A 17,658-nucleotide genomic window follows, 5' to 3' on the forward strand; every position below is an offset into this window, starting at 1 on the left:
CTCCAAAGAGCAAGGTGAGGTACTTTTATGGCTTCTTTGAGCAAAAATACTGGATTTTCTTTTTCTTTTATTTTTGCCTTAGTCTTGGAAGACCCTAGAATTGAGCTCTTCTGGGGCCAAAAACTGTACTTCTGTCTATTCAATTAAAAATGTATGTTGTTCAAACTCAGACTAGAGAATTCAAGTTGGTATGTCTTGGCATTGTAGCACTACTTAGGAATAATTTCACTACACTTTTAAATTTGGATCTCTGATTATAACTTGAACTTTTTATATGCCAGTTAAGTTTTGCCACTAAACTGCAATTAATGTCTATTTGCACAACATTATGGAACAATTTAGAGTGGAAATGACCTCTGAGCATCATCTGGTTGAAACACATGCTTAAAGCAAGGCCAGCTGAGGTTGGGTTCTGCAGGGCCTTGCCCAGTTCAGCTTTGTGCTTTTCCAATAATGGAAGCTCTTTTCTGGATTCCTGTTCTAAGTCCTGTTACTGTCAATGTTGTTTTGTTGTTGTTGTGCTGTCCTATGTTGTATCATTTCTCCCTGCCCTCCTCATTTCAGTAAGAATTTCTCTTATCACAGGTTGTGTCCATTACCACTTAACTTACTACTTACTACCTCCTCCAGCCTTACAGTGTTGCTCCATCTTATATGTATCCTCATTTTAAAAGCTGACAGCAATTAGATTTCCCTCCACCACCAGCTCTAGAACTGAGCAAGGTCATTTCTCTACCCCTGTGCACCACATACTCCAGTGGCTTGGGGACTCCCCACTGGAGTTGTTCCAGTATGACAAAGTTTTCACTCTTTTGGGGGGCCCCAGACTAGACACAGTGTTCCAGATGAGTATTCCTGCCAAATAAAGATGGATGTTTGCTTCTGTCAGTGTGCAGGATACACTTTCCTTAGCTCAATCCAGGGTGCAGTTGGCCTAACACAACACAAGGGCACACTGCTGACCTGTTTTCAGCTACTTATCCTCCAGCCTCCTGGCTCCTTTCCTGCAAAACTGCTTCCTATCCAGTCTGTCCCAGCATATACCCAGGCTTGGGCTTCTTCTGTGTCATGATGGCTTCACATGGTGGCACAGCAGTGTAAGATGTGCTGCTGGCTGGATCTCTGTACCATCTTATGCTATTTGGAAATAATTATGGTGTACATTGAAGATAACTCAGTTTAGGAGGTTTGTTAACATGATGTAGCGCTAAAGAAAAATGAGACTTGATAAAGTGCTTCCTTGTAGAAGAAACATGTGGTAAACAGTACAAAAATACCTATTTGTCTCTTTTTAAGCTGCCCTGTGGATAGGGATGATGGTATATGCCAATCTGACAGTTCTAGCAGGGTTTTGTTCATTTATATCCATTGTAAGGAATAATCTTTTTCACTACAATATTCTCTAAGAATCTCTTCTGAAGTTAGTACTTTAGTGTTGTATTTAAGGGAGCGGTTATAGAAGTTTTCCATTATACAGAAATAAATTCAAGCTCTATAGTTAAATGAAACCCTTTTTAGTTTTGCTTCTATTCTCTTCTGTGGAAGTATAGATAGAGTTGCTTGCCAAACATTGTCCTTTACCCATTGCAAATACCTTCTCTTCAGAAATTATGAATAATCACAAATAGATTCAGAAATAGACCTTAAAGACACATAAGTTACTTAAATTGAATAATGTATTCTATTTAATAAGAACTTCAAACTTTGCTTGATTAGTCATCCAATGCTTTGGTGAATCCAGCTGCTGATTTAGTAAAATTGGTGGACCTTATGATAACCATGCTTGAACAAATATAATCACTTGTGCAGGAACAGTTTTAATTATTTGGCATAATGCTTGAATAATTGCACTTTAGATCTTTTCTGGAAACTAAGATTGAAAAAAAATGAGACCATCACTTCAGTAGGTCTTAGTTATTTGCATGAGAGTGCCTTGTGTTCAGTTCACAAGTAGCTGGAAATGTGGCTTGGGCTGTGTGCATTCCAGCTCTGTGCTGTGGATGCTGGCCATGAGTGCCTGTGAATTGAAGCAAAGACACTTCCAGTGCTGTGGCACTGTGTCCTTGAAGTGTTGTGATGGAGAGAGGCTTGGTGGGGGTGGAGCTGCCTTACAGAACTGTATGCAAGTATCTTTCATTAGCCTGCAACTTAGGATTAAAGCTGTCTTATGTGTTCCTTTTGAGGTAAAAGGAAGAGAATTAGACTAATAATATTTTCACGATGGTGATATTTACTTTGTGTTAGATTCATATGAACAACTTGGGCTAGCAAAGTAGTCACTTCAGTCTGCAGTGTCTCTTGTCTAATTCTGTGAGACACAGTGTTCACAAGAGTGATATTGCCACTGGATAGAAGTCCTTTGGTTTGAATCTGTTAACAGATAACATTACAATATATTTGTCAAATGACAAAATCATTTGGTGTGTGCACTTAGCTCAGGATTTTCCATGGTCAAGCTGTTAGAGTCACTTCTAAAATAATGTCTCTGTAAATAATTGCATGAGTTGAGGGCCACATGAAAAGAAGCAAGGGGATGAGGGAAAATAGTTGGAGCTCATATAGCGCTTTCACATTTTCCATAATTTTAAGTGTCATACCCAAGAGGTTATTTAAATACTGCTATGAAATTACTATTTTTGGAAAAAACTGAAATTGTTGCATGATCTATCTAAGATACTGTAGTTCTAGGGACACCAGGTACTTTGCTTTTAAAAGCTTTAGAATAATTTTTTATGAAGTGTGTCATCAAGACAAGAGAGTAAGAATAGCTGTAAATTGGCAGTATTGTGTATGTATTTAAATCCTGCCAGGTGCACTCAAATGTCACGTGCAGCATTATAATAAAAACACTAAATTAAGGCTTCTGTTTCACCATATGGCACGTGCAGCACTTGATTTGATTTCTTGTATCTTAGCTTGGTGTTTGAGGGGGCAGGGATTGCTTTTGGAACAGTAGAGAAGGTTTATTACTTGTCAAGCAGCTCTGCAGATTTCTGGAAGGAATGCCAGCAGTCACTGGCTAACTCTGCGTCTGTCCCATTCTTCTGATGTCTGTGAGACCCTCACTTTCATTCATTGCTCTCAGACTAAAGGTTTGTCAAGAAGAGTGGTGGTGTTTGCAGATCAGTAGGGAAAGACTCTCTGTGTGAAGTGGGACAGAACATGAGGAAATAAAACCTCATATCAGAAGATCCTCAGAGGTAACAGTACAATTTGTCTTTTCTCTAAAGAGACTTGAGGAATTCCAGGAATGTCACAGGCAAATTTGAATGCCAGATAAAGGTGTTTGAAATAAGTCATCATGTTCACAATTCCTTATGTTTATTGACTCCTAAAGCTGCCTCAGTTGTTTATGTGGTGCTTGGGAAGTGTATCTTATGGGGTGTCAGGAGTGGGATTCAAATCACTTCAGGTATGTTACTGGCCTGAATTACTTTGTAGGGACACTGGGATCCAGGATCAAAAGAAGGAATGTTTCCATATTAACCTTCCTCTTCTAAGCAGGCCTTCAGGAATGTGGCCTCCCACCCTCTGCCCTTGCTTGCCCTGGGTCAAGGGCCATGAGAGAGTTTCTGTGCTGCTTGGGTTGTGGTGCAGAGTATCAGGACCTGTCTCCCTGGTCTTGTATCTGTTGTTAGGATGACAGAACTCGGGGAGCTTTGGGCTCAATTTGTGGTTCTGTAGCAACTCTTCAGATTCTGTCATAGCTTCTCACATGACATGGTGATGCAGTCAATATGCTAAATCATAATTAAAATCATTTTAGTGAGTTTAGAGGTTTCCTGTATGATAGCTTTGGGGGAAAAAACCCACAAAAACAAACTGCTGGATTGGAATGTTACATAATAAAATAACTTGTGTTGATGTTTTGGTTTTGTCTCTTGCTGGTTTCTTCTCTCTGAACTCCTGCTGTTTGACCAGATGTGATATTTGGCACTGTTCTATAGAATATTTAAGGTGTTGAGTCTTTATCCTCTGCTTTAAAAATATTAAAGACTGAACTAATGTCATCACATGGTATTGAGCACTATCTGAATGCAGATGTTAGGTTTAAATCCTGAAAAAAAAAAGCTAAGATGAAACCAACTTTCTTTTTCTAAATCTTCTCAACCTGTGTATCCTTAAGCTAAGCTAGCATGTACTGATTAGAACAATTCAGAAGCCAAAAAATTTTTATGGTGTTGTTTAGCAGATGGTTCAAACCTGAAAATTTTAACTCTGAAAGCTAGTAGCAATAGACTAAAATAATTTGATTTTTGTCACTTTAATGCCCAGATACAGGTTACTTTTGAAAAAACTTCTGTCCTTCAGTTTACAGTATTCAGTTCTGAAGTTCAAACTGGCAGTGATAAAAAGCAATTCAGCTTAAAAATAGTAACAGATGTGAGGATTTGCAACTTTGTTACCAAAGAGCAGTAATGTAGAAACAAATAAGTCCCCTAGATGAACTTCATTACCATGTATCCTTCATTATTTTTCTTATCTGTGCAAGACCGTGGCCTTCATATGAGGTATCTTCCTTATCAGTGCTAGTACAGAGAACACCCATTCTTATCTTTGGTGGTGGTCCTTATAGTTATCTGCAAAAATGGAATGAAAATTTCATGAGCTGTGTAGATTTCCTGTAGCACAGACAGTTTTAAATGCATTTACATTTTAGAAGTGTTAGCTTATTTTCAATGATTTATATGTGTATTTTTTTAATATTCACACTTTGTGTTGAATATACATGAGCATTTGGTGTAGTTCTCAGTGTTGGGTTCCATAGTTAACTGTCAGAAGTGACATAGTTGAGTCTCTCTGGCAGTGAAAGACCTCTTGGCTCTTGATGCTGTACAAATCTTTGGTGAAACAGTGCCATGACACCTGTAGTATGTGCAGAGTTGTGAATCACAAGTGTCTGAAAAGAAGGACTTTCTTTGCCCCAAAGGTGACAGTAGTAAGAGAGATGTTGTTCATTGCTGGCTTTCTGCCTGTGCAAGGATATGCAATAATTCTTCACAGACTTTTTACCTGTGTGCAGTTAAGGCTTGGTCCACATAAAAAAGATTTTTGTACACCAGAACTTTGCAGAGTTGTCCAGCTAGTACTATCTCCTTAGCAGTCAGACATTCATTCCTGAATGTCAATAATGGTTTTCAAGGTACTTCTTAGGAAGATACTTTCATGTATTAATCACTTTGGCATAAAATTCAACCCCTCTGGGAAGAAGAGAAGACAGCTTCTCTCCAGATACATGGTGCTATAGACAATGAGGTAGAGGATCTTAATTAAGAACATGATCTCTTTTTTTTTTTTTTTTTTTTTTAACTGGTAGACTTTAATGCAGAAAATTGTAAGATGTATGCATCTTAAATATTTGATTACTGCTATTCTAATTAGATGTTTTTATTTCAGTATCATAACTGGAGATGAGGAGAATGAAGAAGTGTACAATACTGAAGACTGTGAGTTTGCAGCAAAGAAAAGGAAAAAAGATCATTTTAGGAATAACACAGATTCTCAGTGTAAGGCTGGGGTTTTTCATTTATTTGAGAAGACTCATGTAGATTCAGAGAAATGTTGTAATAGTCATACTTACCTATGGAGTAGCCTTCAAAATTATGCCTATTTCTGTATTGGCAACAAATTCTGGTGTCAAAAGTGATATGTCTTAACTGAAACTTTGTTATTGCTCATTTATTGTGTTGGATTTCTTTTTTCAAAGACCCAGAGGTAATGCATTTAAGAATAGTAATTGCTGAGTATTAGGTGTCTTCTGATACTAACCACTGTTATATGTTGTGGACTAGTTTTAGATTAAATTCTTCTGGATGCATATGGAAGCTTCTGCTTCCCAAAGCAGATGGTTTATTTTGTTTATTTCAAGTTCTAATTAATCAACTAATTCCAGAATCAGTTCATAAATGAACATATTTTGTCATAATAATCATATCTCTTGATAAAGATTTTATCAGTCCTGAATTTCTTGGAGACAAGTCTCTTTTAAAAAATTAAGATATGAAAGAAGCCATTTTATCAGTTCTCATTTGTAAAAGATTGCTTGTACTTTGGACTGGAGGTGTGTATGGCAGCAAGTATATTATTGAAGCAGAGAGTTTGGTAGAGTAGGTAAAAAAAAGGTAAGTTGGTTAGCAGCAAATTGGCAATTTCTAATGCTTTGATCTTGAAATGATCTGTTACTTGTATATCCCCAAAACTGTTAGAGAGATGGTGTTGCAGAAAGCTGCAAGCTTCTCCAGGCTTGTCAGAGTTTCAGGTATTTCAGAAGATTCAAGGGGCTCTATGTCTCATTTGACAACACGCAAGACTTGTAAAAGCTGAAGGTCAGCCTGATTGCATTTATTAGTCTTGAATCCTTGCCTTCCCTGCAGTCCTCTGCAGTTAGTTGATACCAAGTCAATGTAGAACAGGCACCTGTACAGAAGAAAATGCATTAGAGGGGTGGAGTGGTCAGGAACAAAAGTGTTGTCTATATCTGCTCTACTTTCAAATGCTAAGGAGCATTTGTATAAAAAAAAAAGTCAGGAGTTATGTAGGACCACTGTTATGTCACTGGTTGGTCACAGCTGGCAAAAGTTGTCATTCATCTGCCAATTGTGTGCCAGCTCATGGGGTTTTAAAAAAGCATTTATATAACTTTTCTATTATTTTCATGAAGTCCTTATCTTGTGACAATTTTTAGTTATCTTTTCCATCATTTATAAACTTCTTTCATTAAAACTGTTCTGCTATCTTATGAAGTGTTTTATTGAAAGTTGTATGTTCTGAAAGGCATTAACTAATGTGGAAGCCTAAAATGATTGTATTTTGATTTTTATTTTAGGTTTTTATCGTGAAAAGTGGATTTATGTTCATAAAGAAAGCACCAAGGAAGTAAGTCTGCATGGTGTGGGTCAATTGCTATAAACTTTGTGATTCTTAATTGATAGACAGTATATTGAAAAAAGTATTTTTGCCAGATGGTCTTAGGGGCTATACTTAACTCTCTTCATTGGCAGCACTGGACACCTGCTCATGGTGAGGCAAAGGCATCTGGCAGAGTGACTTCTCAGTAGGTCTTTGTGGCAGAGATGTGGGAATTTGCAAGGATAGAAATACAGTTCTTCACTGCTTATCCAAGCCCATCTATCTTTGTACTGTCTCTGAACTAAAATTGAAAGAATTTGCAAAACCAGAGAAATATCTCGAAAGAAGTTGCTTGCAGGCAGCCACCTGATATTTTGGGATCATGGTGTAAATTTGAATAGAAGTAAGTAAAACATCAGTTTCAAATTTTACAAAGAGGATGATTATTTTCAACAAAGTCAACATGTTTTCAGTTTGGCATATAAACTATATCATGAAACTGCAAAGGGAATATGAAAGCTCTTGGAGTGACCTCTTGGAAGGTTAAAATACATCCATTGTATGTAGAGATTAAACTGTCTTGAAGTGTGAGTTCCATCCCTGTGCTGGTTGCCATGGCTGTCTGAGATGTGTGGAACTGGAACACCAGTAAGGAGGTTTTACATCCACATGGTCATGCCAGCCAGGAGAGGGGGAAGGAGGTGAGGCTGATGCCTGTAGTCATGCAGGCAGAAGTAGCTTTGCATTTTAGAGCTGAGAGTGACAATGCAGAGCTTTTTACTCAGGAAGGGCATGCTGTGGAGGAGAGCTTCCATAAAAGGACATACTGCAAGGCTTTGCAGCCCTTATAGACCAGTGACCCAGAGACTGCCTGTCTACATCTGAAGGGTGCTTTAAAGCCTTTCACCAGATTCACAGCCCTCTTTCTGCTTTATCTTCTAGATTAGGTTACTTGGATTGGTCTGCAAAAGTCTCAAGCATGCTTTTTGCCTTTGTGCTCTCTTAAATTAGAGTGAGAAAGAGCAGGGGGGCAACAATCTGTCACCAGTTATTGTGGTGCTTTGAATGATGAGGTTAAGCTGATGTTTCAAAAGTACATTGAGGCCAAAATACAAATAGCCTAAAATCATGCATTGGTCTCATTCATAATCCATATATAAAGGGATTATTTTTCCCCTACTTGTGCAGAAGTTGGTGCACTTGTGTCATGTAAGTATTTGCTTCTGTTCCTTTTCCATTCAGAGAGCAGACAAAATATTTTGGTTACCTTCTCATATTTGCCCATTCATCTTTCAGGTTTATTTGGGTTTTTAATATAAAAAAAACAAGCCAAGGATAGTTAGAATTAAGCACTTATCTTTCAAGTAATTATTTGTATAAATTTAAAAGCTTAGAGTAGTAGGTCGAAAAAGTAGCAAGAAATAAGAATACATGAACCAAAAAATCCAGAGCAGCAATTTAAGCTAATCTAAAACATAATTTCTAGGTTCTAGTTTTTGTTACAGGTTATAATCTTTCTTTATTTTGAAATAATGGTCTCACAACTAGGAAGCATTTTTTCCCAAGCTGGATACTGTTTTTTAGGGCAAAATGACAAGATAGGGAGGTATTGATAAGAAACATGTGAAACATACTATGGGAGAGCATTGAAATGAAAGAAAACAAAAACAAGTATTGTTGAAATGAAATTGGAGATGTTTTTTGAAAAATTTTGTCATGATGGTACACTGGGAAAGATGGATCTGTAGTTTCATAGCAGTCTGTTCAGGGAAATGTCTCTTATGTTAATGTTTTAAGCATGACCTAATGATAACTGTTTAGCCAGAGAACAGCCACAAATATTTCAACAATTTCAAAAATTTCAACAGAAGCTTTGTTGACTGTATTGCTGTTAGCTAAGCAAGGTGTGCATATTGAGAAGTGCACAGCATGCTTGGGTCTGAGGTGCATCAGCTGAATGAGCAAGCAGTGCAATCCTGAATTTGGTCATTAACCAACAGGCAGTAATTATCACCACTCTGCAGTGAATTCTTAACTGACCCACCCTGCTGGGGTACATGCATGGTATGTGTTCACTGAGTCCCAAAAAGGTACATTATTTGTACTTCAAAACTTGTCAACATCCCATAATTTACCAAGGAAGTCTGTCTAGGAATGAACTTTAAGTAATTATTTATCCTCCTCCTTCTCTGGGCTAATAAAACCATAATAGCACACTTCTCTGTGGGACTCTTTTTACCGGTCAGAGATTTTCCTAGCCTCAGTATATTTGGTCCTGGGCTCCAGTGTGGCTTTGTGGCTCTAAATGTACTGAGTTTACATAATCCCATGTCAGTTTGGGCTGCTTCTACCACCTTAAGTTGTTCTCAACAGCCTCTGAAACTTCCATTTTCACATTAGGATGTGGAGAAGTACCAAAGGAAAATGTACTTGCTTTTGCTCTTGGTGCTTAAAAAAAAAAGTGCCTAAGCTTCTAGCACCTGGAAAACAAATTGTAGATGTTGAGACCATTTTTTCTTCTGATCCCAGAAGCAATGTGTAAGTTTTCGGTGCTGTTTAGGTGGCCTGGAAAGGCCCAGGGATGGCCTTGAAGAGCCCGGCGCTTCAAAGGACGAGGAGAGACTTCTGATCTCGTCTCGGTCTTGGTGTTTATTAATTGTTTATCTAAAAGATTTTCTTTCAGCCCGACAGAGGTCTGCACAGCAAGTCAGCCATGGGCACACTCCAAGCCCCTGGGCGGTCACTTATCTTTATACCCGAAGTTACGTGTACAATATTTATCATTTTTCCCCAATACCTTCTACCCTTATTAACCGGTGCACTTTTAGTAATAACCAATCCCAAAGTGCCACCATCACCACAGAAGATGGAGGCCAAGAAGAAGAAGAAGAAGGACAGGACACGCCCCAATTCCTCCATCTTACTTCTTTAGACCCCCCTGTACCAAAATCCTAAATCCTGTGTTTCACACTCTAATCCCAGTCCTCATACAGGTCTCATCTCCTGTGTAGGATCAAAATCCTGCCACCAGACACTTCTGGCAACATTCCAGGACTCCCGAGCCCCCCAAGGGTGTTCTCAGCCACTCTGCACCTCCATCCTGAGGTGCTGAGATCCCACAGCAATGTGCTATGTTCTCACCCTCAAGTGTGAATCCAATAATTCTCATAATTGTAGGCTCAGACAGCTGTAGAAGCAAGCCCTTCCTTGGGCAGGGTAAATGGGAACTGTGCTAGCTATGAGGGAGTGCCAGCATTGTGAGTGTGGAGTAGATTCCCAGGGAAATCAAATACCAGTGATGCCAGATTGCACATTTAGTATGAATTGGAAGGCCTTGCCTACATACCTGATAGTTACAAATAGCGTATCTTGTTTCATTTAATTTCTTGTAGAACAAATAACTCTTCAGTCCAGAGGCGCTGTATTTCCAGGGAGCATGGTATCCATTAGCATCAGCTGCATGTCAGAGTGCTTTTCTGAATGCTTTGCTCAATTTTGTCTTTGTTTCCTTCCATTTAAAGTGTGTTTTTTCCTTTCTCAGAGACATGGCTATTGCACCTTGGGAGAAGCCTTTAACCGCTTGGACTTTTCGAGTGCGATTCAGGACATCAGGAGGTTCAATTACGTGGTCAAAGTAAGCTCTTTATTTTATATGTATATTAGAAAAATTGAGTAAATTTTCTCTGGAGAAAGCTCATTATATGGCTGTCTGAAAGCCTGTAGCTTTGAGGAGGATGGTGATGGCCAGTGTGCTGTGTTATTTAAAAGGGAAACGTCAATGGTAGTTTCAGTTGTTCATCAGTCTGGGTAAAGAACTCTCTTTAAAAGTAAAATAATTTCTATACAACCAAAAATAGTAAAGTGTTATCAATCTTAAATATACATTGCTGCATCTCAAATATGTTTCAAATAACAATTTCCAGAAGAATACTTGATGTATAAGTATTCTGCTATGAGCTGTATCTTCTGTAACTTCTTACCAGTCCTCTGATTCATTGCAGTTTTTTTTAAATCCAGGACAAGATATCTATGCATTTATCTTTGTTAATATTCCTTATAACTTGAGGCTGGAGCCTTAATTACCTCAATGTCTCACCAGCTGCCCACTTGGAAATGCCTGTTGTGGGGATACTGATCTTGTTCTAGGCCCAGGTTTGTTTTATTATCTAACATGAGGTAGTAAAGTGCTTGTCGCAGCTCCTAGAGAAGCTCAAAATCTGAGTCATATCAGGACTAGAGTGGACTGTTCAGTGATGGGGCTGTTCACAAATATTGTATTTCTTGGAATGCATCCTGAACTTGAAAAGACACAAATCAAAATTAAACAAACATACCAGGAGAACAGCCTTACCACTAGCCTGCGGATTATTTGTAGAGAAAACACATTCTACCCATTGCTGTGAAGATGAGGCAATGTATTGTACTTTCAGAAAAACAAGAGATGTAGAAATAAAAAGGATTTGCTTCCAGGCTAGTGGTTAGGGTACTTGCCTGGCTTGTTCCCCTTGCAGGGTTTGGGGGTTTTTGGTATATGTATGTGTTGTGGTTTAGAACATTACTTTCTAATGCTGTTTTGGGAGCAGAATCAAGAGCCTTGATCCTTTCCAAGACTTTTCAGCCTTGAACACAGTAGGAAGAGGAAAAACCAAACCACTTAAAAAAGGTGACTTGGTATAAATGGTGTCAACCTTGGGTGTCTCACTTGAATAGCAAGCAGGTAAAAGGGATGCAGATCTAGAATTTTGCATTTGTTTTAGATGCTGCAGTGCCTAAACTGGGTTGCTCAAAACAGTTGATCAAGACAAGGTGCAAAGTCCAGCACAAGCATGTTGACCAGTTTTTCTTCTGTTGACCAAGAAATATAAAAAGCTGGTTTAGTCAACCAGGCTTAAGATCATTGAGGAAGGAGCAGTACTTTAAAATTCAGAAATTTAGCTTTGCAATCCAAACCATTATTCTGCTAATAGCAGACCCTAAGAAATCTGAGTGAATTTAAAATAGTAGATAGACTTCTAAAGTCCTTTAAATGTTTTAGAATTTATTTGGAATGTTTAAAATTTAGAATTGTTTTGCAAATACAAAACTTTGATCATGTTTTTGCACCAGTTCCTCTGAGGTGGTTGCTGTTTGTTGATAGCAAGGTGTAACTCAAGAACTATTTTTACTATTTTTAAAGACCAATCCCTACCCTAGCTCTTCTTTGATGCCAGACCATCAAGATGATTCTCCAACTAACTAAAAATATGTCATTCGTTATTAAAAGTTAATATTGCTGTCTGTCCAGGACTCAGGATAGGCAGTGAGGGGGGAAAGGTAGGATCAATTAGTTTTTTGTATTTGTTGGTGCTGTAGTGTATTGATAACTTTGCAGCTGTTCAGTTCGGATACACTGAATTTGATGTGGGTGGGTTTTGTCCCAATGTTTCTGAGCAAACAGAGATCATTCGAAGTTACAATCTCTAGTAGACAACATAAGCCATGGCTCTGCATGTATCAGTGTGTGATCCTAGTGCTCTGCTACTTTGCTTTTGCTACAATTGTCTTAATCCTTGCATATTAACTTTCACTGAAATTGGAATCTTCATTCCAATTAATCAGGTGGAATTTGTTTCTTTAATTTCCTCTTTAGACTGAGCAACATAACTGATTTTTTTTTTAATTAATCAAGAGAAATGTACCTACTTGCTTGAACTGGCAGGCTGCCAGGGACCTCTAGGTATGTTCTCAATTATTAATCAAGCTAATAGACTTTGAAAAATCCAACAAAGAGATCCTGGTACCTATTTATACAGTTTTTGAGACTAGATTGCTTGTATTTAAATACGTCAGGACAATTCTTTCTTTCATAGCACATAATATTTTGTCAGAGATGGTGCAGAGGAGCCAGAAGTAACATTATTAAATCAGGGACAGAACAGGTGTATTCTTTCTCCCTCCCGAGGAAAATTATTGTTGAGTGAAGTGTCAAATTGGTGTTTGAGAAATGAAGATACAATATAATTTTTGGCAAGCTTAGTCTTTTTCATTTGCTGTGCCAACACTTGGTGCTACCTTGTACCAGAACACTCTGTAGGGAGTGCTGTTTTCTGCTCCATGCTTTCCCTTTCCAGTGTTGAGAACACTTGTTCTGAACTCATTGTTATGAAGTGCAAATTGCAAAGCTCAGTGCCACACCTCCAAACATTGCAATGGTGTCACAACATCAAAGTCTCTCATAATAAGAGAACATTTTTTTGTTGAAGAGCTAATGAATCTGAAATGTAAAAGCAAATGTGCCAGAATGGAGCTAGTAGCTATAGCTTAGCATTCATGTGAGGCAAGAACTTAAGCTGTTGTGATTATTTTGCCCTAAACCATTGCCACCATTCTTGTCACTTTTTTTGCTTACACTGGTTTCAGACAGACTTCTGGACAGCTAGGAGATTCTTACTATAATACTTAAGAGAAAGTTACTGATATGGTTTGTACACTGCTCATTATTAGATTGCTGTGGTGTATTCTACCAGGGACCTGAATGTAGGTCTAATACAGAAGTTGGTTTTGCCTAGTTTAGGCAAAATAGGGTATTTCCTCTCCATGAGTAGAAAGTAGTGCACTAAATCCATCATACTTCAGTTTGATCAGTATGATACTTTCACTCAGAAGCTGTAATTCTGGTAGCTGGTATCAGTTCAGCGTGATGTTCCTGGCCACCAGATCTGTCAGGGACTTTAGGACCCAGCCACATGCAAGTTCACATTTGTATTTGTGAGCCCTCAAAACAGACTTTCTCTGTCGTTTCACTGCAGCTCATAAAGTATGTCATGTGCTTTGCCAGAGATAAGCATTTGTACAGTATTTTGAAAGTGTGCATCCTTCAGAAATTGCTCATAGGATGCCAGTAGGAATGCTTAAACCTTTCCCCGTGACTTACTTTCTCTTATGAAATCTGTAGTTGTATTTTTACAAAATGCCAGTTCAGGCTGTTGTAGGTGAGTGTATGCACTAAATGTGCATTTAAAACCATCCTTTACTTCTGTCATTCTTCTGACTTTAAATTTTTTGTCATAGCTTTTGCAGTTAATTGCAAAATCCCAGTTAACTTCACTGAGTGGTGCAGCCCAGAAGAACTACTTTAACATTTTGGACAAAATTGTGCAGAAGGGTAAGACCTAAAGATTTTTAATCTAACAGTTCAGATTTAATTGGTGTAACTAAGCTATCAACTGATTTTTTTGTTGTTGTTAGTCTTATTACCATTTTTGCATTGTAAGACATAGTAATGGCATTCTTAATTATGCCAGGTTTCATACTTCCCATCCTGTGAATGCAATAAGCTATTTTCTCTTATTGAATAAAGTCTATTGAAACAGGTTGGTGAAATTATGTGACATTTAGATTCTATTCAAAAACTATTGGTTACTGTTAAATCATACTCTTCACAAAATGCAGAAGCTTTTAGGCTAATAAAATTTTTGGGTTTCAGTTTTCATGATGTACTGTGACTCAAAAAACATACATTTTGATTATTTTAGGAAAAAGCCATTACATTATATTGATTTTTTTTCTTTTTTGTGGTAACCACATTAATGAAGATGTTATACTGTGTGCTTTGAACTGAAGAAATTGGATTTATACCTACCTGTTTAGCATTAAGCTTATTAAATGCATAGCATGAATTTTTGCATCAAATTTGCCTGTGAAATTGTTCATTATTGATCTTGCATCTGAGGAACAGCACCAATGAATGTCATGGTGGGAATTAGGGCAGTTATTTGTACACAAACAATTGAGTTGTAATTAATTCATCTGAAAAAGGAGTGTTGATTAGCTTGAGCTATTAGCTTGATTAACTCTGTCAACCAAAATTGTGTTTGGTTTGTTTTGTTTTCCAGTAATGGAAGACCAATATAATCCACGATTGATCAAGGATCTTCTGCAGGATCTGAGTTCTACTCTCTGTATACTGATTAGGGGAGTAGGAAAGTCTGTGTTGGTAGGCAACATCAATATTTGGATTTGCCGATTAGAAACTATCCTTCTGTGGCAACAACAATTAAAAAATCTTCAGATGAACAAGGTACATTATTAAATCATGTTAATTAATATTTGGGGGAGTAGAATTATGTTGAATATTGCATGAGGATTTGTAAGTGAACCAAGTTTCAAATACATTTTAAACAGTTTTACTTGTTTTGTTTTATGAAGAAGTAATGTGAAATTAACTCACTGGCATCAACCTAATTTTCTAATGATTTAGTAGCTTTTCTCTGGTGAAAACTGCTACAGTGTCTGTACTGCTGCTTTGTAGTAGAGATTTATAGATAGGTTTTCCCACTCAGGTTTTAAAAAATTGTCTCTGGTTTGTCAGATAGATATGGGGAAAAAGCCCAAATTTTTAGTTCTAAATTAAATTTTCTACAACTGAAGAAATAAAAATCTAAAAGACATTTTGGAGGTGTATCAACTCAAGTAGCAATTTTACAGATTTATTCATTAGCACAGTTGCTTTTGTTAAAAAAAAAAAAAAAAGATAATGACTTCAGCATCTGGATTCTCCTCATGTGACTGTGTTCAAAGCATGTGGTATGCACTGTTCCAAGGTTTTATGGTGGAAACTTCTGATGATAGGCAGACAACTTTTTTAATCTGACTGGGTTACTCCTGGAAGAAATCCTGTAAGATATTGCTCTCTATAAAGTCATACAGGTGTTTTATCTATTGACTTCCAGCTATGAAATTTTGAAGTTGTCCTTTCTGTGTGGGCTGGTTATCTGAATAAACCAGCTACTTTTGGAATAGAAAGGAGAACTGAGAAACCTGGTCTCAGCAGTTTCCATGCACCAGGCAACCACAGCACAGACACTTCTGAGACAGTGCAGTTACTGCTGCACTTGTTCCCTTCCAGTGTGACTCTTCCCTTGGAGCTGTTTTACACTGGCTGAAGATTCCATGAGGAATCTTGCATCTGTAGTGCTCACACAGTCATTCCTCAGAGGAGGAATGCTGCTGCACCAGCAGTGCTTGGACCAGATGACTCCATGGAAATTCTGGTCTCTAAGCAAGGTGAATGGCTGGGAAGGAAGCAACAGAAATGTGAGCCCATGGGTGCAGGGCTGCTGTGCTGCCACCACCTTGTGACAGGGCAGCTCTGCTCCCTGGGGCTGGCAGCTGCCCCTGCTCCCTCCGTGCCAGCTGGGACACGGCCTCCAGCCTGCTGGGCCTCTGCCACCTGCCACTGTGGGCTCCAGCTATAGTCCTGTCACAGCTGTGCTGCTGCTTACCCACTGCAGCTCACAGAGGTGTATAATCCTAATGAAAATGTTCTCAGTGCTCTCCTCTGCCACCTCTGCACATCTCATTTATAAATAAGGGAGAACTTTCTCTAAGCTTCAGAAAATATCCCACTCTCTTCTGCCTCTAACTTCCAAAATGCTTTCATTTTGTATCTCTGGTCTTCAATCCTGTATTCTATATTCTATTCTGTACTTGAGTTGGCTTAAGGCAAGTTGATATGTGTTTTGTGTGTTAATAAAAATTGAGACACTATAGTGATTCAACAAGTTTGAAATAATCAGTTCATGCCTTTCTTATAGTCAAGGCTTTAGCACACTATCAATGGAATTGACTACATTATAGTTTTCAAGACTGCATAATATTATTTTGAGAAAACAGAATTGTTTCAAAAATTATTTGAAATTCAAATAATGGATTAATGATATGTTTATTTTAACAGTAGGAAAGCTATGAATTATAAAGCTTACAGTTTGTTGCTTTTTCTGTGCATTAATGTAAATTTTCAACAGCAGTTAGAGAATAATTGTAGGCAAGCATTAACCATAGATTTTACTCAATGATTTGAAAAAAGTAAACAAAGACCTAAGATACCTCTAAAGTAAAGAATGTTATTTATACTTTATACTGTCATGTTTTTGTAGCTAAAAGTCTTCAACTCTTATTTCCAGCAAGTCAACAATGGACTTACACTTAGCGATCTCCCTCTCCATATGCTGAATAACATCTTGTACAGGTTCTCTGATGGCTGGGACATTATTACTCTGGGTCAAGTGACCCCAACTTTGTACATGCTTAGTGAAGACAGGCAGTTGTGGAAAAAACTCTGCCAGTACCATTTTGCAGAAAAGCAGGTAATAAACTCTGTTATTTATACAAATGTAGCTTTTTTGATATCATATAGTAATAATGGAGCATGAACTTGCCCTTTTTGAGATATAAGTGTATCATTGTGCCATAATCATGAGTACTCTGTATGTGGGGCTTGATTCCTCCTAAGTGTTCAATTCAGTATGTCTGTGAGTTTAGGGTAACTACTGGGCTGTTTCCTTGCATTATTTTTGAAAGTGAATGCATTGTTTTTGAAAGTGAATGCAAGGAAACAGCTCAGTAGTTATCTTAAACTTGCAGACATACTGAATGCAATATTTAGGAGGAATCAAGCCCCAGATACAGAGAATATTCAGGATTACTGCACAATGATGGCAGGGTGGGCTTTTTAGAAAACTGCCTGGCCAGGGTTGTAGAGGAAACCTCTAAACCCTTCTTCTGAAATAGAGCTTGCTTTACCAACTAAGGTAGGCAGACAGGTTCCTCCAACTTTTAAGCTATGAAAATTCTGGAGAAGCCAACTTGAATCTTTGCTAAGGAGATAAGAACAAAAGTTTTGAAATTAATAAAAGAGAGAGAAGCAGTAGTTTCCTGTCACTTCCTCATAAAGAGCATTAATCTCGGAATGACTCCAGAACTGTCTTCATTTTCTGATGGTAATAAATGCTGGAGAAAAATCAAACTAGGTGAAAATAAGCCTAAGAA

At 37.9% G+C, this 17,658-nt stretch overlaps 1 protein-coding gene across 5 annotated transcripts in view; it reads left to right on the forward strand.

Moving 5' to 3' along the window:
- The window catches only part of FBXO25 (F-box protein 25), a 31,256-nt gene that overhangs the window by 4,271 nt on the left and 9,327 nt on the right, over window positions 1-17,658 (forward strand). For 3 of the 5 annotated variants that reach the window (XM_059468944.1, XM_059468946.1, XM_059468945.1), the window contains exons 3-8: window positions 5,398-5,507; window positions 6,827-6,876; window positions 10,391-10,483; window positions 13,900-13,993; window positions 14,724-14,908; window positions 16,794-16,976. In XM_059468944.1, coding sequence (XP_059324927.1) covers window positions 5,398-5,507; window positions 6,827-6,876; window positions 10,391-10,483; window positions 13,900-13,993; window positions 14,724-14,908; window positions 16,794-16,976 — 715 coding nt within the window. Of the gene's footprint in view, window positions 1-5,397; window positions 5,508-6,826; window positions 6,877-10,390; window positions 10,484-13,899; window positions 13,994-14,723; window positions 14,909-16,793; window positions 16,977-17,658 lie in introns of those variants that run through there. The other 2 variants (XM_059468947.1, XM_059468948.1) reach the window with 2 other exon arrangements.

Source organism: Ammospiza nelsoni, chromosome 3 (assembly GCF_027579445.1).
Source record: "Ammospiza nelsoni isolate bAmmNel1 chromosome 3, bAmmNel1.pri, whole genome shotgun sequence".
In the NCBI taxonomy this organism is placed as follows: domain Eukaryota; kingdom Metazoa; phylum Chordata; class Aves; order Passeriformes; family Passerellidae; genus Ammospiza; species Ammospiza nelsoni.